This window comes from Schistocerca americana, chromosome 1, assembly GCF_021461395.2.
Source record: "Schistocerca americana isolate TAMUIC-IGC-003095 chromosome 1, iqSchAmer2.1, whole genome shotgun sequence".
In the NCBI taxonomy this organism is placed as follows: Eukaryota; Metazoa; Arthropoda; class Insecta; order Orthoptera; family Acrididae; genus Schistocerca; species Schistocerca americana.
The window spans coordinates 903849621-903870782 of NC_060119.1; the positions used below are offsets into that span (position 1 = coordinate 903849621).

The following is a 21162-nucleotide window of genomic DNA, read 5'->3' on the forward strand; positions in this document are numbered from 1 at the left end:
CTCTGATTGTTAAACGGCGATCTTGTCGAACAAGTTTACCGATTTTTTCAATGTTTGCATCAGTTTTTGCTGACAATGGTCTGCCAGTGCGACTGTCATCACTGGTGTCTTCGCGGCCATCTTTAAATCATTTAAACCACTCAAACACTTGTGTTCGTGATAAACAATCATCGCCGTACACTTGTTGTAACATTACAAACATTTCACTTGCAGATTTTCCTAGTTTGAAACAAAATTTGATGTTAACACGCTGTTCTTTCTGTACACTCAACATTTTCCGACGCACAGACAAAACGTCAACTACTTAAAACACACGCCACGGGCATACTGAATGCAGGAGGCAGATGAAACTCGAGCAGTAGGCGGAGCGAGAGTCACGTGACAGGCCACGCGACTTTCAGCCTTATTGCATTCGTTTTATTGTTTCACCAGTACTAGTCCGGTTTTTTTCTAGCCACACCTCGTATTGTGCCAGTAGAAAATTACGTAACAGTGACTCTTTCTGCAAGTAAAATCTGAAAGGTCCACATACAAATCTGGTGCATTAGCTGAGCATTCATTTCAGCCCATTTAAAATTTTAATCCATTTGTACAATTTGCCTGAGTCCAGCTCTGGTTTGTTATTCAAACCTCCCTTAATATATTGTAACATAGTTACAGTAAGACATGTTCGAATGGCTACAAAAATGGTCGCTGGTCCAAGCTAAAGCATAAACTTCTCATCCATGTTTCTAACTTAAGTAGCAACTGAGAACCAAGATCCTCAGCCTAGCCCCCCCCCCCCCCCCCCCCCCTCCAATTAAAAAAAAAAGTGTGATTCTGTGTACAGTTTTTACATACATATTTGTTATAGCATTTCTGTGCTCTTATGGTACCTGAGCTACAACTGCTGTTAGGGTTCACAGGAAAATTCAGAGTAGTAAGAATAGCCGTGCAAGGAGATTGCATACCACCAAAACTATTCACAACAACAGCCTTACGGAAATGTTTCAGACCATTCAAACATGAAAATGAAGAAGGAATTCAATTTAATGGACTATATCTGAAGCATTATAATTTTAATAATAACATTGTATTACATGTCTTTAATTTATGGGACGTAAAATTCAGGAACTAGTGAGTAAATTTAAATTAGATAGTTAGTTACTTTCATGTTCCATTGGTCATTTGCCCAATAAATCACAGTGATGTGGAATGAGTCATTTTACATTCACATCACAAATTAATTTGCAAATATGGCTACATGATGAACATTTATAAGGTCTCTTTGTGCAATAAAAGTACAAGAAAAAAATAACATATATGTAATTGATAAACTTTTGTATTTAGGACAGACAAAAAGACTCACTGAACAAAGAGAGGAAGAAAGAGAGGCATGGCAGCACAACGCAGACCACGCATACAACTGTTTGAAGGTACATAAGGATGTAGGTTGCAGCAGGTACTGTTAGATGAAGAAGCTTGCACAGGATAGAGTAGCATGGAGAGCTGCATCAAACCAGTCTCTGGACTGAAGACCACAACAACAACATGTTAATTTAAGTACTTTGTATCAAAATAATTTCGTCAAATAGCTACAGTGGTTTACTTGCTCAAATGAGACTTAATAGTTGATGATTATGTCATGTCCCCTTTGTCTAAGACACAAAAGTATGTTTATTTTTTCAGTGGTTCTGTCATTTCAATTCTGACAATGAGTGTATTCACTGAAGTATGGAAGTAATGGGCACATATTCTGTAAGTCTGATGCAGATTAGTTTTGTTGATCTGCTGATTTCTGATAACACCACAACATCATGGAAAGCAACAGATTTTGAATCTCAAGGTTTAACTGAAATCTTGTACGAAAGAATTACAAAAGAATGAGAGTTTTCAGTCAACCAATGTGGTGTTGGATTTAGAGCAAGGTTAAACTTATAAAACAGTTAAAAAATTTTGTAGGCACTGAAAGTCTCTTAGGTTGAGTCAAGATGAGAATAATTTCTATGCTTTAGGGGCTGTGAGCAAAAGCATACAGATAACACAACATGGAGGAATATTCTTAAAATAAAGGTCATAAGGTGAGACCTAAAGGTTAAGAGTGAAGAATAATATGATAGTTTTGTGGTCATTTATTAATTAATTTTTGAAATCAAATCAGAGAGGCTAGCTGGATATGTTAATTTGTATCTTCAATCTGGAAACGAACCATAAACAATGGCTTTTCTGGCATAGAGATTGTTCCATGAAATTTTAGCAAACTGCCATATGTTTGTATCTTGCTGTTGTGATATTTCTGCACAGAGTCTTCTACCCATCTTCAGATATGCTCAGCATATATTATACAGTACTGTATACAGTACCAGAATACTCCGTGCTGAAATATGATGATAGCAAAATAGAAACATCTGCCAATTTACCCAGAATTTCATGGAACAATGGCTAAATCATTCTCCATACTTTAATTCCTCCCAAATATATTTGTGTGAAGGACCTGGTGGACAGTTTTTATGATGTTTATAAAGTAGGAGTCAGGTACTCACTAACTACCTGTTTGAGGTACACCATGAGACATTCCTAGATACTTCACTGCATAAGAAGAATGGTCGTATATGGAATGGCTACAAGACTGATGTCCAGTTTGTTTCACTGGTTCAAATTCAGAAAAATTCATTACTTATATGTTTTATCAGTAGTGAAATTGAAAAAGGGTGTGTGTGTGAGAGAGAGAGAGAACTGGAAAAGAGAGAGAAGAAAAATATTATGGCTTACATGTTTTCTTGCTGCACTGCACATTTCCACCACTGATGATGTAGAATGTATCACCTTCATCTCCCTGTCTGACAATGACTGTGTTTGGTGCAAAGAATTCCTAGAAAACAAATTTCACTATTTATACTTATATGCCTTTGATTATAAAAGAAGATAAAAACATACAAAACTTCAATGCAAACATCTTTGGTCTCTAAAGCCATGTGCATGTCATTTACACTCAGTCCACCTCAAACAGGGAAACAGCTGACAAAGGCTGTATTGGAGTAAAACTAAAAATGCCTATATTTTAACAACTATTGGATTCCAACCCCCCTCCCCCACTCCCCCTTGAAGTTGTAAAAGAAGATAAAATTATACAAAACTTCAATGCAAAAATCTTCGGCCATTTTGAAATGCCTCATGAAAAAATTAGCAACTGCTGGACTAAGTGGACTACCCACTGTGACATCTTTAAGCTATTTGTAGAAATCACCATTCCATATTAAGTAGTTCATGATAAGACATGCATGAAAGAGCTTGGTGATGTCATGTGCTGCGCGAAGTGGCTGCGTGGTCAGAGGCTTGCAGGGCCACTACTGTTGGAGGTTCGAGTCCTCCCTCAGGCATCTTGTTGTTCATAGCATAAGTTAGTTTAAGTAGTGTGTAAGTCTAGGGACTGATGCCATCAGCAGTTTGGTCCCTTAGGAATTCACTCACATTTGATGTCATGTAGGAGTATGCAACTTACGTGCTCCAGAGAATCACTGAATGCCCCTTTTGTAAACACCGAAAAAACATCAAAGCTGACCAGGATGTCAACTGGTCAAAGTTTATACTTTCTTAAGCTTCTCAATGAAATGTCTCCAGCCCTTTATGTATGTGTTGGTCTTTCCCACATGTGACTAAAGCAGAGAAACCAAGTGTTTTGCCAGTTTATATGACAATCAGCCAGGAGCACTTATGATTAGTCTTAATGGTACCATACATCATTTTTATGGATTTTTTATAATCCATATAACTGATATGGTAGGAGTTATGTGTTCCTCAGTTCCTCTGTGTGTCCACTGAGAGAGAAAAAAAAAAACACCTCGGTTAAGCTATTCATATGTCATATGGTCTGCTATGTCTGATCTTTGCTTAGCTTTCAGTATGTCATCAGACATAATAGTTCTTATGCTCAGAATCTTCAGTCTTCATTACAATGGTCACATTTCCATTGTTGGCAGGCAGTACCAACATAATCTTGTCAGTGATGAGGATCCTGATAGCTTGTAACTTTTCTTTTTCTGATTGCAAGCTAGTGGTTTTGCACAGTATCCTGGGAGTTTCAGTTGTATTTCCTCAGCTTTTTCACAAAGATGGATATGGGCAGCCACTTCATTGTTACCAATGATACCCTCCATAGGTAAATTTCTGCAGATGACAGGAAAATTCCCTCCTCTTTGATGGTCAGGTCCTTCATTTGAGCTCAGTAGTTGTTCACTGACATTGACCACTGTATATAACACATCAGGAATAGCCTTTTCAATCTCCTTTCTGCTTCTTGCAAAGAGGGAATCAGCTTGTCAATCTCCTTTCTCCACCTTGAAAAGTTTTGCTCCTGTCATTCAAAGCAGTGGTCAAGTTTGTTCTGAATGCTCCTGTGAGTGAAGTTGTTGTCTTTATCCCCATCATCTCAAGGCATGCTGCCCCTCAGTTGACAGAAAACATCCAAAAGTCACTCACTAGTTCTTGCCATGTCTCTTCGTATTGCATGAATTAGCTCATGAAGAAAAGCTTATTCCATTCTGTCATAGATTGATGATTCTGGGCGGTGCTGCTAAGGTGTTTGTATTTCAGGAAGTCTGGAATTATTGTGACTAAAATCTTAAATTTTAGAAAATGCACAGCTTCAGAAACTACTGTATTTCCAGAATTACTCTTCAGATGTTCCTTAACTACAGATGTTAATTCACATATAAATGAAACTCTCTTTCCATTCATTTTTGATAAAAACTTATCTGCAAGGTAAAAATGCAGTCTTACTTCATTGCATACAAGGGGTATTCAATAAGTAACACAACAATTTTTTTCTCAGACTATTTCAGTTTTAAAAATTTGTACTTCTATTTGTAGCATTAACAAACATTGCTGTGTCATCTCATATACAGTGTACTCATAAAGTCTATGAAATATTTCAAGGAATTAGTACAGTTGAATGGATAAGAACAATGTAACAAGAAACTCAGTATGTGAAAGAATACTCTCAAAGATTTTTCTTACAGTATTTGTAAATGTTCTATGTGTCATCCTCTGTCATATAGCACATATCTAATCAGTAGCCCACTTCTCCCCATACCCAACCCAGCACGTGTAGCAAGTCTTCGAGGTTCCACGGTGGAGGTGGATCATAAACACTACCCTTGATATAACACTACAAGCAAAAATCACAAGTCTGGTGACCATGATGTTAAATTGAGCAGTGCCAGGTCAGCAGCTTTTAATGGAACTGATCAGTCGCACACTTCTAGTACACTATATGATACACACCATAAAGTCACCACCAAATCTAAAAACATTTTTCACACACCATTAACTTCTGATTTTCATTTTCATTCAAACAGATTATAAAATATAATTGTTTATGTTCAAATGTATATATAAAAGGTGTTTTGTATAAAGGATCATAATATTAAAAGCTTCTTGAACATATTTTATAATTTTGACAACCACACACACATGTATATTCGCACAACCAGGTACACCTCATGCAGAAATGACAACTATCTCTGGCTGCTGTGGCCAGACTGCAAGTGTTGCATTGAATGAAAGTAAGAACCCAGAAAAGGGTAGAGATGGGTCTCACAAAGGCCTTCACATTGAGGCACTACCCCCAGACCTAGTTCATAAACAGATTTGTCCTGCTGTACCCCAAATTTCCCCAGTCTTTCCACTACCCTTAAAAACCAGGTACAAAGTGCACCTGATTTGTCACTATAATATCACCCTGGACTGGAAAAACTGAACCACATTCTTCATCAGAGATTTGATTATCTTTCATCATGCTCTGTAATGAAGGACATACCACCCAAGATCCTTCTCACCCCTCCTAAATTAGCATTCTGTCAGCCACCCAAACCCCACAGCATCCTAGTCCAGCCCTACGCCACTGCCAGCTCCAGGCCCTTGACACAGGGATTATATCACTATGGAAGACCCACGTGCAAGTGCTGATTAATCCACCCACCCATCACTTCCTATTCCAGTCCTGTCACAGGCTTATCCTACAACATCAGAGACTGAGCCACCCGGAAAAAGCAGCCATGTCATATACCAGCTCTGCTGCAATCACTGCACAGATTGTTATGTTGGTATGACTACCAACCAGCTGTCCATCATAATGAACGGACACCACCAAACTATGGCTGAGAACAAAGTGGACCACCCTGTAGCACAACATGCAGCTGAACATAGTATGCTTGATTTCAATGGCTGCTTCACAACCTGGACCATCTGGATACTCCTCTCCACCACCAGCTTTTCTGAACTGCACAGATGGGAGTTATCCTTACAATATATTCTCTGCTCCTGAAATTATTCCAGCCTCAACCTATGATAACCTGCTGTCCCCAAAATCTCCACCCAACAGTTTCTGACCCTCTGTCCTTTCACATGATCCCAATTCACATCTCCTCACCCTCATTGTGTGACACTCTCTGCCAATGCAGCCACCAGTCTTTTCCCCTCTGTTCCACTTCTTTTCTGCTACCTCTTCCCTTGCTCCCCTCTCCATAGTTGCACCTGGCAGTCCTGTCTTGCCATCTCCTATCTCTTGCATGCTCTGCTAGACACTGCTCTTCTCTCTCCCTACCTTTACCCTGCTATCCCTCCCCCTTCCCTGCCCCACTCCAGATTGCTGCTTTCATTCAACACAACAGTTATAGTCTGGCCAGAGTGGCTGAGGTAGCAGTCATGTGAGCATGAGGTGTGTCTGCTTGTGTCAGTGTGTGTGTATATGTTCCTTTCTTTTCTGAAGAAGGCTTTGGCCAAAAGCTCAGTGTGTAACAGTCTTTTCATAATGCCAGTCTGCAACCCAATATGTCACCTTTATGACGACTAGAAATCTATCCTTTTCATAGTTGCTGAAATTCCAATTCAGACTTTCCATTGTTTGATTATTATTATTATTACTATTATTATTTCTGCAGTAATTATGATCACTTATAGCATTAGTAATGTCAGTTATAATAATCAAATAAAAATCACAAATTAAACACAAAACTATCTTTGTTTATATACATGAATCTCATTATCAAACAACATCTTTGTATGGCTAAATACAATGCTGATCTTTTTGGTGCACTTTCAGAAGTTGTGAGTAGTTGTAAAAGAGAGTGTGTTGTAAGTTGTTGTTGTGCTAAGACAGATATTTTCAATGAAAAGTTTTGTAATTCAAGATTTTGTGTGTTATGATATGTTCTTTAAAATAAATCATTAAAGGAACAAATAATTACGAGAAAAGGTTTTGCAACAATTCATTTTTAACACTAAAGCAAAGCTGAAAACACAATCTTGGATTTCTCCTTTTTAAGCTTGAAATATATCTCAAGACATACTGTAGCAATGAGAAACACCAGGTAAACTGGAAAGAGGGGAAAAAGATAAGCAGCAAACAATTTTTACAAGATTTTAGAATTATTATAACATACTTCATGTATTACATTCTCTTTTGTGTTCTCAAGGTGCTGAGAATTATTCATACAGACCACACCATTGTTTTTTAGTGAGGTTTGCTGAATATTTGTAAATCAAGTGGGGTGCACTCAGCCCTTGTGAGGCCGTTTGAGGAGCTACTTGTTTGAGAAGTAGTGTCACCGGTCACAAAAACTGACAATGGCTGGGAGAGTGGTGTGCTGACCAAGTGCCCATCCAGTGAAGCCTAAGGGCTGAGGATGACATGGCGACTGGTTAGCACCATTTGGCCCTCAAGGCCTGTTTGGGTGGTGTTTGTTTGTTTTTATTGTGTTCATCCCATTAGAAAAGAATAAGTCAGAATGTGATTGCATCAGCTGGGATTCAGAGTAAACATATGCATTGACTGAAGAAAAATGTTGCAGGAACAGTATCAAATATTACAGTAATGTTAATCAGACTGGAAAATGTGAAACTAGTGAAGTACTTGTCACCTAAGCAAACAACAACAAAAGGATTGCAGCACATGAAAAAAGTATAGTTACAAAATTTTAAATACTTCAGTGCTTCGAATTACTTTACTTTTCATCACTTTGTATGTTAAGTGAGTAACAATGATCATAATAAAACCAAAAATAGAATCAGAAGTAGAGGGAGCAACTATTTTTTGTACATGGGAGAGTTAGACAAAAAAATAAAATGAGAAGAAGTAATGGTTGAATTAGTACAAAAACTATCACCAATGACAAATCATCCACTTATATCTGTTCATCAACAATAAAGCTACTGAAACACTTGTTCAGTGCATGAAAAAATTGTCAAGTAACAGCAATAATCTGGGAGAAAAGATAAACCAGTGGAGAAATGCTCTTGTCAGAGAAAAAAAAAAGGCAAATATGTTCCTCTTTAAATGACCCTCATCAAAAATACTGGTGTGTAAATATCATATCCCCTGTACCTATATATTAAAGTTTGTTGGCCTGGGAGCATACAGACCCCCCCCGCCCTCCCCCACCCCCCTCCAGCCTTCGTATGGTCTCTACTTACCTGTATTTTTAATTTACACCATCTTCTCTCTCTTTCAGTCCCACTGCTCCTATCTCTCTCTCTTTTACTGCCACTGCCTCTCACTGATCACAAATATCTCCTCCCTCTTTGGCTGCTACTGCTACTGTCTTCGTCCACCTCTGTTTTTCTTTCAATGCGACTTTCTCTCTTCACCATCACTTTCTGCTCTCTCTTTCTCTGCCACTAACACTGTCTTCTCTTGCTTCTACCATCATTATCTCCCTGCAACTCTCTTTCAGCAGAAATAAGCATGTATATCTTCAAGTGCCAAAATTTTGTGAGGAAGGCAGAATGAGGATGGAGGCAGCTAGCTACCCTTTCTGTCAGAGTTATTTAAAGAGGAACTTATTTGATTTTTCTTTTTTTTTGTGCTCCAATGGGAGCATTTTTCTGTTGGATCTCTTATTTTCCCTGCTGCATTCGGGTGTGCTGCTTATATGAAACAAAATCTATGGATCAGTAAAGTTTTGACAGTTTATTTATATACTTTTACATACATAAATAACAAATAAGTACACATAATATAAGGCTGACAGAAAATTGTTTGATTTACATTTTTTCTGGATATCTTTCTCATTAATAGAGTACATCGCAGATTCCCAGCTCATGATTTGTACCTTAAAAGAGTAAAAATGTTATTAGATATAATTTTATTAAGTTTCCAGACTTTCTATTTTTACATAAATTTTGGCTGTCATTTCTTTTAGAAATATTAAGACCTTTCTTAGTCCATTTTTGGTCACTGCAGTACCACTTTGAGTATATCTATACAGGCATGAAGTGCCCAAAATACAGAGACAGCACATCATAAAGTTTCATTGCTGAAAAATATACTAATTGCAACCACAATGTAATTTGACAGGTGAAAAATTTACTCACCAAGCTCCAGCAGATCACATGCAAAAAAAAAAAAAAAAAAAAAAAAAAAAAAAAAAAAAAAAAAAAAAAAAAAAAAAAAAAAAAAAAGTTTTACATATTCAAGCTTTTGGAGCCAGTGGCTCCTTCCAGCAGAAGAGTTAAAGGGGAAGGAAAAGGGGAGAAGTAAAAGGACTGGGGAGGTTATGGTAAAGTCTGGGTGACTTTTCCAAGCTCTACGTATGTTCTCCTCCTGCAGCTTAGTGAGTAGGCCTTTATCTATCCAATTACATTATATTGTCAAAAATTGGTTATTTTCATTGTTATAACAGCCCATGTGGTCATCATTCCTTCTTATGATCCCTCTTGTCAATCTTCGTTGTTGTCTGTCTCATGCAAACTGTCATCTGTTTTCTATCTTATGTGCTAGTCCGATCGTTTAATTATCTGTACCACCCAGATAAATCAACACTTTGCACCTACATGTTTTCTAGTACTTATTTCTGTGCACATACATCATTGTTATTTATGAATTTAAATATAACAATTTGTTTACAGTTCACTAAACTGCATGGCCTTCTCCCAATCATCTTTTGCTGATTTATTTGCAAATTTGAGAGCTATTTTCTTTCCCATCTTCCACTTACCTTGTTTATAAATAATTCTTTCACATTTTTTGTGTGTTTGTTTTTTGCCAAACTGCTCTGATTGATTATTACTGTCATGTCCTACATTACATTATTCGCCAAGCAAAGTAGTTTACATTTTCTCCTATGATTATCTCTTTCTGTTTGCCCAGTTTTTAAAATTTTGTCTCTTTTCATAACTTACCCCATAGATTTTTTCTTTTCCAATCACTTTTTGTGTCTTATAGACTACTTTTCTGGCGAGAAATTCTCAGGCACTCATTACCTCTTGTTAACCATTGTTTGCTCCCATGATTTTTGCACAATTTTTTCTGATTTTTTCCGAATCTTTTCCTCGATTTTTTTCCATTTTTCTGTCTTTTTCCACCCTCTGCTTCTCTTTTTTTGCCACTCCCACCACTTATAACACTTCAAACCGATGTCTCTTGCTATAATGAATACCAACAGATATTACATTCATTCTTTTTGAAAACATGTTTTAGCACAATCAAAACTATGGTTCCACATTCTGTTTCATGAAACCTGCTTGTCGCCTTGGAATTATTCCAAAAGGCCTAACACTGGAAGTCCTTGTTTATGGATGTAATCCTACTCTACACCAGGTTCTTTTACAGTTTCAATACAGCAATCTCTTGCACTTACCTGACTAATATGTAACCTGCATGCATCATCTGTCAATTTCCACTCTTATCAGACTTCTCCCCTTCTACCAAATTCTGCAGTTATCTTCCCTTCATGTTTCCTTGGATTGTATCATCCATCAGGCCAACTTCAAACTGCATCAACAAACCAAACTTCACCTCATAAAGCTATGCCACCCTCTTCTAAACTACCTCAATAGTGGTGTTTCCCTTCCTGCCTCATAGACTAATAATGACTACTAATCATAAGAACCAGTCACCAGAGTGCAGTGTTCTCAACCTCTCATCTAAAGCACTCTCCCCTCCTTAAAAAAGACAACCAGTCTTTCCTTCTCATTATGTCCAGTAAGTTTCCCCTGATCTGGGATTCTGGATGATTTTTCCAAAATCTACCCCTTTTCCTAAACCTCTCCAGTCCTCTTCCTTTTCCCCTCTTCCTCCCCTTCAAACCTTCAGGTGGAAGAAGAAGCCACTGGCTCCAAAAACTTCGATACGTAAAAGCTTTTTTATAAGTGTGTTCTCCTGCTGCCACTTGGTGAATAGATTTTTTATTGATCAAATTACATTTTATTGTCAAAAATTGATTATCTTTGTTCTTACAATTAGAAATATAGTTTGGTAACCTTCAAAGCCTTTCCACAACCTTCAATAACTTTCCATGTGTTCACTACATCAGTTAAAACTACATTTACACCTCAAGTGGATATTATCCACATATCTGATATGCATAAATATGGCAACTTATAACCACTGGTTTTTGGTAATGGACAATGATACTGAATAAAGTTTTGAGGGTCCCCAAGATCATCATCTTAAGATCATGTAAAAATTCTGATGATTTTTCATGAATAAAAATTATAGGAGTGACATCCCAAGAACTGGTGCTTTTAATACCCAAAAATCATGGTTTTTGGGCATATCTAGATGAATGTATAGAGGATGTGCAGTTAAAATTAAAGCCATTTTCTCTGTTTAATTATTTAAATAATTGAAGTCCACAATGAAAAAGCGGCTCAAAACTGGTTTTTTGCATAAGTACTGCAATTCTGAACATCTGAATATTGGTAATGGGTAATTAAATCAAAAAAATTTCAATGTTTTCTAAAAAAAAAAAAAAAAATGGAGGAAGTGTGTAATGTTTAAATTTTGACCAGTTGATACTATATGGTTCCAGAGACATTTTCAAGCCTGAAACATTCATGATGTCTGTATGTAGAGTGAAGCAACAAAAGAAAATTTGTACAAAGACCAGTATTAGAACCCATGTCTCCTAATCACTAGGCAGATTCGCTAACCACTAATACACCCTGCCACAGTGGCCTGGTACAAATTTTCAGTTATCACTTAAGTCTACATTCATTTAAATTTTTACCCTGTACTGTAGGATAGCTACAGTATTCCCATCCTTCTAAGAGGTATACAAATGATCGTTAGGCCACGAGCTCTCCAAAATACTTGACTACTTACTTCAGTGATCAATAGCACCCAAGATAAGACCCCCCACCCCTGAAAACTTGGATTTTCGTTTTTGGCTTCTTGGGACACATTGGTAGCAAGCACCGTCCTGAGTAGTGAAAGTAAACAAACATAAATTCAGTTAGTTACTGATAGGGAGAAAAATACTATTCTTTTTGAAAATGTTTATGCCAAAATAAAAAATATGGACAAAAAATTGAAGACTTGTATCATTAGTGTAAAATTGAATATTGAAACATAGTAAAAAATTGTTAATACTAAAACTGATGAAAAGTCAAAATAGTTAGGAACACTGCAACCTCAAATGAAGTGTTATGTGCAAATACTGTATCAAAGATAGAAAACAGTGTTTGTGTATTAACTCAGAAATTTGAAGAGCTAAGTAATGCATTCTAAAAGCCTATTCACTAATTCCTCTGTAGCACACACTAATTTTCCAGTGAAAAACCTTTTGGTTGATAATAATTTATGACCCATTCATTTCTTGCAACATTGTAGATAAAATTTTGTACTCTGTATGAGTGGTTGTATGAAAAACAATGTCCTTGAAAAATATTTATAAAGGTAAATATTGTATTGGAAAAGGCAAAATTTCTGTGTAAACATGTCATGCAAATCTTGAAGAGATTACTAAAGCAAATTCTGGTCAGAGACCGAACAAGCTAGGATTAAAAGTAAATTCCTGAATGGAACAAGTTACAGGAAAAGACATAGTAGTATGAATGAGTTATCAGATAAATAAATTAGCACATTTGCATGAGTCATTTGATATACTGACACAGACAGGTGTTTCTAAAAGGAGTTTGCTAGCTGAAATTCGAGGAGAGTTTGTGTATGGGTCAGATGACACAATGGATCCATTTATGAGATATGTACATGAGCTAGAAAAATTTATCAAGAAAATGGGTAGACCACAATAGTCACACTTATAGACAGAGGGTAGGGAATCAAAATTCTGGAAATGCTAATTGTGACAGAGGATAACGTAATAATAACAATGATACTATTTTTTAAGTCCAGGAGAAAGCAGAACATATTATTAGACTAAAAATGGGAACAAAGGTTTTGTTACCAGGTATAGAAATTGGTATGGAAGTAGTAAAATTCCTAAGACAAGATGATTCAATAAGCCAGGTAGTGGAAAACTAAAATAATTCCATTGAAGGGCCACAATTTAGGAGCAAATCAAGAGATTAATAAATGGACGAACAGTAGTAATGTATATTTGAGAAATTCTGGTGAATTAATTTTTTCTCTTTTAAACAATGTGTAGTATCCTATTGATGTTGTAGATGTATAGCCCCTTACTCAGGGCATGAGTGTAGAGGGAGCAGATGCAGGAATCCTGCACCATCACTCCTTGTAAGGTTCTGTTTGAGATGGTTTGTCATTCCTTCCTCTGATCTGTTATGAAATGTTAATGTAATTTTGGCTTTGTTAATGTGAAAATTAAATAGACAGTGTGATAAAGAAAAACATGAGAGAATAAATTATTAAAACTTATTAAGTTATCTGAAAACATGAGAACCTATAATGCCAAAAATTTCAGCTTCAAGAATCAGCCTCTAGATGTAATGAACTGGAGCCAACTACGAGAAAAGAAGATAAGTAAAAAGTTTTTTGTAAATCTAACTCCTCTTGAAGCTTATTAAAAGAGTTAACAATAAAGATATTGATGTGAGCGAAGGGTAGATTATACACTGCATAGACACATATTAGCAATCTTGGCTATAGTGGCAGGTAATCAATGTAATATCTCTGTAGAGAAAGTAACTTGTGAATGAGTCAAGTTAGAAGATATAGGTAATGAGAATCAACAGATATAAAATAAGGAGGAGCATGGAGAAGAATGGGTAGAAAATTTTAACAAGTCAAGTTATGAAAATGTAACTGATTAATTTGATGACATAGGAATTGAAGAATTAATGAAGGAATCAGATAATCAGGGTGTTGTTAGCATTTTAATTGTAGAAGGTTTAAATTAAATTAAATTAAATTAAAAAATATGTCTACAGACAATATCGAAGAATGATGAGTGGAGATCATGATCATTGTGACACCAGAGGAGGTGAATACTCAGCTGACTTTGAGCTAGATGTTGAGAAGAAGTATTTTATTTCTTTTGTGGAAAAAATGGAATCATTGGGGTGGATGGGGACATTGGTAACTGTAAACATATTGTGGAAATTTCCAAAGACTTTGTATAAAGGTTTAAGTAACATCCAATACAGAATAGAAGTTAATGAGTTTTAAAATTTTACCTACAGTAAAGGTGACATGTTAAGTTGCAGACAAGTGCAATTAAAAAGACACATACACAGAGCTTTTCGAAAAGCTTTTATCAGAAACACATACCGTTCATACACACAAGCAACTACACCTCACGCACACATGACCAGAGCTGGTGGGAATGTGTGCATGAGGTGTGCTTGCTTGTGTATATGAACGGTGTGTGTTTCTCTTTTTCTGAAAAAGACTGTGGTTAAAACCTTTGTGTAAGTATCTTTTAATTGTGTCTGTCTGCAACTTAATATGTCATCTTTAGGGTAAGTAGCAATCTATCTATTCCTGCATTGTTGATATTACTACCTGGAGTTTACATTGTTTAGTTAATGACTTTCATAAGTTAATTTCTTGTGAACAAACATGTGAGGGAATTGTAATCAAGATGTACAAATGATACTAAAAGTAATTTACATGATGAAATTATAAAAAATAAATTTTTCTCTATAATTTGTGACTAAGCAGTGATGCTATCAGAAAAGATGAAAACTTCAGAAGAATTATCACGAAACAGTATAAAACTAAGTATCGAGAGTGCTGTATTAAAATTAAATATCAAATTCTTGAACAACTGAAAGATAAGTGTTGTACTCAAGAGCAGTGTCAAACAGATGAAGCTAATTGGCAGATGAATTTATTGGCAAAGATAATAACAAGTATGATGATGATTGTGTTAATGTAATGAAAGTGTGTGGTGTAAGTGGTAATAACAGTAGGTGTAATACTGAATCTGAAGGTCGAAATTTTAAGGAAACTGCAGATGATTAACTACATGAAAATGCTGATTCTGGGAAAAGTGATGCAGTCTGTAGCCCATTCATCAAAGTACAAAATGGTTCTTGGGAAGATCAGTCTGTTATGGACACAGGTAGTTGGATGATAAGTTGAAAGCAAACAAATGAGGCCCATCTGTGTTTAATTAGTTAGGTTAGTTAATTAGTTACATGTTCCATTGATCAATCTCACAGAAACTGTTATGATGTGCAACATGTCAAGTGCATAAGAAATGCACATGTGAATCAAGTTTTCTTCCATTAAATAGCACAAAACACATATATTATACCTATAGATTTTTTTTATTCGTGTTCCAGAATTCACCTATGGTACAGAAGGAGTTGTCAAGAAGATATGATTTCAAGTTACTTTTTAAACTATTACAGCTATCTGTCAGACAATTTATTTCATTTGATAATTTATTGAAAAGATTTACAGCAACATATTTTACCCCTTTCTGTGCCAAAGATAGGTTAAGTAGAGGATAGTGTAAGTCTTTCTTTCTTCTGGTATTATAATCATGAATGACACTGTTGTTTTTAAACTGGTCCATGTTATTGAAAACAAATTTCATTATTGAGTAAATGTACTGTGAGGCTGTTGTAAGAATTCCTAACCTTTCAAACAGATTCCTACAAGATGTGTGATTACGAGCCCCACACATTGTTCTAACCCATTTCTTTTGAGCTGCGAATACTTTTTGCCTATGTGCTCAGTTACCCCAAAATATTATTCCATATGACATCAGAGAGTGAAAGTATGCAAAGTATGTTGGCTTGCTAATTTCTATATCCTCAAAATTAGCAATCATTCTGTTTGCAAAAGTTTCTGAACCTAGTCACTTTAGGAGATCCAAAATATGAATTTTCCAATTAAGATGCTCATCTATATGTACACCCAAAAACTTAGTATGCTCTATCCTGGCTCCTGAACTCTGTTGACGTGTTACATTTTTTAATGGAACTGTACTCCTTGCAGTAGAAAATTGAATGTATTGTGTTTTTTCAAAGTTCAGAGCAAGCCCATCCACAGAAAAGCAATTGATAACTTATCCATAGACAAATTATTTGTATCATTTTCTATTGGAGTTTCTTTTATGGGATTAATAATGATGCTTGTATCATAAGCAAACAGTGCCAGTTTAGTTTCTTGTTTCAGATAAGGAGGGAGGTCATTCACATATATCAAGAACAGAAGAGGACCCATGATCATACCATGTGGAACACCTAACGTAATTTCACCCCAGTTAGATGAAGTGAGAAACTTCCTTAAATCACTTAAGCTATATAAAGAAACATTTTCTTCCTGTTCTGTAGATGTGACTTATCCATTCATATGCTGTTCCATTTATACTGTAGAATTGTAATTTCTGTAACATAATGTCATGGTTCACACAATCAAATGCTTTGGATAAGTCACATGCATTTTACTATTTAAAGACTCTGTTGTGTGGGCAGTGAAATTGTATATTGCTGTTTCAATAGAACATCATTTTTGAAATCCAAACTGTGATTTACTAAGTATCCCATCACTGTTGAGATGGCTAACCACTCTTGAGTACATTAATTTCTTGATTATTTTTGAAAATGCTTGTAAGTAAGGATACTGGATGGTAATTATTGACATCTGTGGTGTCCCCTTTTTGGTAGAGAGGCTTAACAATGGCATATTTTAACCTATCTGGGAAAATACCTTGAGTCAGTGATGCATTACAGAAGTGACTCAGAAAATCAACTGTAACTGCTCCACCTTGTTTTAATATCTTGTTAGAGATGTCACCTATTCCAACAGATCATTTATTTTTCAAAGATTTAATGGATTTCCTTATTTTACAAGATGTTGTTAGATGAAAATTAATCTGACAAGGATTTCTCAAAACTGACTCTTACATATACCGCTTGGCTTTTTCTCTTGAACTATTCTCAACAATTTTTTCACCCACACATAAGAAATTGTTGTCAAATACATTACCTACTTGTGTACTGTTGGTTAAAGTGGTCTCAATCTCTTTAATAGTAACACTACATACTCCAGTGGTTACATATCCTATCTCTCTTCTAACAACACTCCAGACTGATTTTATTTTATTGCCCAAGTTGTTAATTTGATCTCTAATACACATATTTTTTTATTTTATTCCCCTGATATTTTGACGAAGTAAATTGATACTACCCTTAGCTTTATCCATATTTAGTGTACATGAAACTTCTTTTTTTCTACTTTTCTTTATCGTTGTCTTTATGGACTTTGGTTTTAACCTAAAAAACCTGTCTGCCTGGTCCCATTAACCACAGGGATCATCCATTGTGTGACAGTGGCTCCCCTTACAGTATGTGCTGGTAGAGAAGCTAACTTATCGTTCCCTTTCCAATCTAGGTGCGGGCCATGTGTAGTGCATCCCCACCTACCAATAGCAGCAACTGGAACAACACTTATGCAAAACTTTGCTGGTTTTTGGAGCATCCTATTCAGCTCAGTGTGAACATCCCTTGCAGCAGTGTTTACCCAGGGCCAATCATGGAGTGGAAAGACCTCCACAAAACTTACATGTGTTTGCCCAGTTTCTGCTCCTAGTTTGTCCAGGTCACTCCTTATACTATATCTTGGATTCAAGCCGGGCTGTTTCCTGCTCCCCCAGCTATAATTACCTGATTTTCCCTCTCAAAGTCCCTACATAGCTGACCTAAGTTTTCTGTCACCTGGCTGAGGCTAGCACTTGTTTTCCCAAACTTTTGACCTGGTAACCTTCTCGTAATTCCTTCTGAAGCTGCTGGCCTACACCCCTCCCATGACTGCTACCTAGAAGCAGAATTCTTATTTTCCTGTTCTGATTTGACCATGACCTGTCTTTTTTCTTTAAGCAAATATTCTGCTTCAACCTGCATTCAACTACATCTGGAGGAGGTCCTTCCTCCACTACTTCATACAGCAAGCCAAACTGATTTACTAACTGAATTTCTAAAGTTTTTTCAACAGTTTCCCTTTTTCGCCATTTGCTTGCTTTTGTACCCCATGTGGATAACCCAAGGAAACATTGGGCTGAGTGCTGTATGTAACTTATTGTCCATGTTGGAAAAACTCTGTGGGTCACCTATGGATAGCTGGGGTAATGAGAATGTGTGTTTCACATCAAATCTGAGGGTGCAACATCAACAGCATTTAACAAGCTGGAGGCATATTAACAGAGAGAAAGCAGTATAGATTACTTATTTGTTTTGAGAAAGTCATGCGCTAGTCATGCACCTTCAAGTTGGGCTGTGTGTCTTAAAATACACCATAAAAGTGAGCACTGTCCTCTTTGTTATGGCAAAATGGGTTGCATACTTTAGGAGTACTTTGAGCTAAACAAATTGTATTATTTATTTCATATATTATAAAGACCACACTTAAGGAGATGGAATGTGCATCTCAAGTGCACTACAAAGAGCCTTTGCATCTTGTCTCAGGCAGGTGCTGGTCACACACTTTCTGACTCCAGGGTACAGAATGTTGCAGGCTGGTTTCTTTCCAAACAAATGGACCAGAAGTTATAAGACACTGCACTGCAGCTTGGAAAAACACCTCCAAAGCACACATTTTAGGTGGGTTTTCAAATGGACATTGTCTCCCCATATGCTCCAAATGGACACCCAATTTCTTTGCCCATTGGTGGAAAGCTGGCCATGTGCATTTGTTATCTGGACTAATGTTTGCATATTTGTCAAACATTGCAGAAGGGACAGTCAGGAGAGAGTTGTCATGTCTTGCATCATTTTCAAAAGATCCATTGTGTGTTTTTTTGTCTCTGATCAAGATCGGCTACCCCCCATAAGGTCAAGAAATGTAGGCAGAACAGCATTAGGTTGTCTTCCACTTTTTATTTCATATTGACTGTCTTATAAATCAAAACATGAATGCCAGAATCTAGCAAAGAAATTTACAGAAAATTTAGGTATGGAATTTTATGACAAAATTAATACATGGTGATGGAATAATTCAAACTAAGTAAGATTAATGAGAGATTAAATACAGTCAAAATATTACCTTTGATGTCATTAGCATCAGCTTTTGTTTGTGATTTAGAATATTATGTTTGTTTGATTATATTTGTTAAGGTTGGCCAATAGGATCACAGTTGTATAATTTTCTATCATCTGGCATGGCATGATGACAAAATGGTATGGTGTGAGATGCACAGAGGTGGTCAGACAACAGCAGGATATGGAGAGAAAACTGGAAGTTTAGTTGGGAACTGGTGTTGAGAGGACTAGGGGTCCTGAGACTTGGACTCCACAGAGTCTTGACGTTGTTGTTTTGGATTATTAGGAACATTGATCTGGAACTCCACAGAGCCCACACATTTTCATGGCTATTCTGTTTCATTTGTATTCAAGGACTTAAGTAAGTCTGGGCTCGAGAGAGTCCAGATGGTTTTTCATGTGTGTTCCATTTGAGCAAAGTGGGGATTTCAGATGGGTACTCAAGAATTGAGACATATCCATTTGTAAAGAGCTGTGTTTCCTGAGCTGTGTTGGTTCCAAACTTTGCTTTTATCTAGAATATTGCAGTTATGAAGATTTCCATGTGGGTTTATATTGACTTGGATACTTACCACAGTTGTGGTATTATGTTTGAGCAGTAAAGTTGTGTTGGGAAGTGTGGTCAGACTTTCCAGCTTTTGTAAATTGTGAGTGAGACTACAGCTACTTAAATTTAATTAAGATACAGCTAGCTAGTCTGCTTGGAAATTATAAACTTTAGTTCATAATAAAGGGAATTGTTTTGCAGCAGTGTCTATTTGGTCCCTAGACAAAATCTGATGAGCTGAGTTTCAGATAAAATATAATCACTCATTTAAGTTTCCCTGCCAAGAAGACTTGTAGTCCTAAATTGGGAGTCATAGCAAATTGGGGCTCTAAGCCAGGACATGTTGAAATTCAAGTAAGCAGATACATAGATAGTAGTTTCAAGAGCCGGTACGGCAGTAAAAGTGATATTAGCGAGAAGTAGTTGACACCGATTGATGAGCGAGACATTGCAATATTGCAGACAAGGCATCGACTGTCTAAGACTTTACATAGCTCCAATCAGGTCAGCAGCATGAGACAACGCATCACTGCACTCAATGCTAGAGAATCCATTCCGGGTATGAGCCTGCAGCCTAGGAGACATCAGCCTCACCAACCAAGCACCATGACCTCTTCAATGCATGAATCCAGGATGTTTACACTGGTACATACCACTGTCAATCTCCAGATCTTCTAAACAGAGCCAAGAATAGGTAGCAATGGCAGTTTTGTGTATTGTGAGCTTGTGCTGTAAACCATGGCAGAATACACCAAAACATCATCAAGTAGCTGTGGGTCAGAGCAGGAAGCTAGCGAACATGCAAGTGCCGGCTGCTGTGGCTGAGTGGTTCTAGGCAACATTATGCTTGTGAAACTGGAATTAGAATGTGCCGTGGAGTGTCAGACTAATAGCTTTGAATCTAAGCTGTCAGAAGGGCTGGACTGTATCAAGGCTATGGAAACCATTTTCAGGCAATAACAAGTATTATGTTATTATTTGTTGCGATTTTGTAAAGACTGAAACTTCCTGGCAGATTAAAACTGTGTGCCCGACCGAGACTCGAACTCGGGACCTTTGCCTTTCGCGGCCAAGTAAAGACAGTTGTGTCAAGAGAATGTCTGATGAAACGAAAATTAAGTTTGTGAAATGTCAATTAGAGGGATCTGCAAAACTTGGCCTAGCCCAAATTTTTTTCATTTGATATTTACAGCCTTTCTGAAAAGTTTTTTTCTAAATATATAGTGGAAGAGGCCAAGTTAATTAGATTGCAAAACAAGTTTTTAAATAGGCCTGTCTTCAAAATTCATAGAAAAAAAGAAACAGTAAATGCTTTTTGCCAGAATGAATTGTGCAATATAGTCCACTTCGACAGACCACTGTGGATGTTAATGGAAATCTGCACTTTAAAAAGATGTCCATCTGAATCATTCCAGTGGATACTGAGTCACTGTCCAACTGAGTCTATT

General features: G+C 36.7%; 1 protein-coding gene across 4 annotated transcripts in view; it reads right to left on the reverse strand.

The window, feature by feature from the left end:
• LOC124547561 (cGMP-dependent protein kinase, isozyme 1-like) overlaps positions 1–21162 on the reverse strand; it is a 408150-nt gene that overhangs the window by 186466 nt on the left and 200522 nt on the right. For all 4 annotated transcript variants that reach the window (XM_047125117.1, XM_047125116.1, XM_047125115.1 and 1 more), the window contains exon 7: positions 2752–2851. In XM_047125117.1, coding sequence (XP_046981073.1) covers positions 2752–2851 — 100 coding nt within the window. The remainder of the gene's footprint in view (positions 1–2751; positions 2852–21162) is intronic.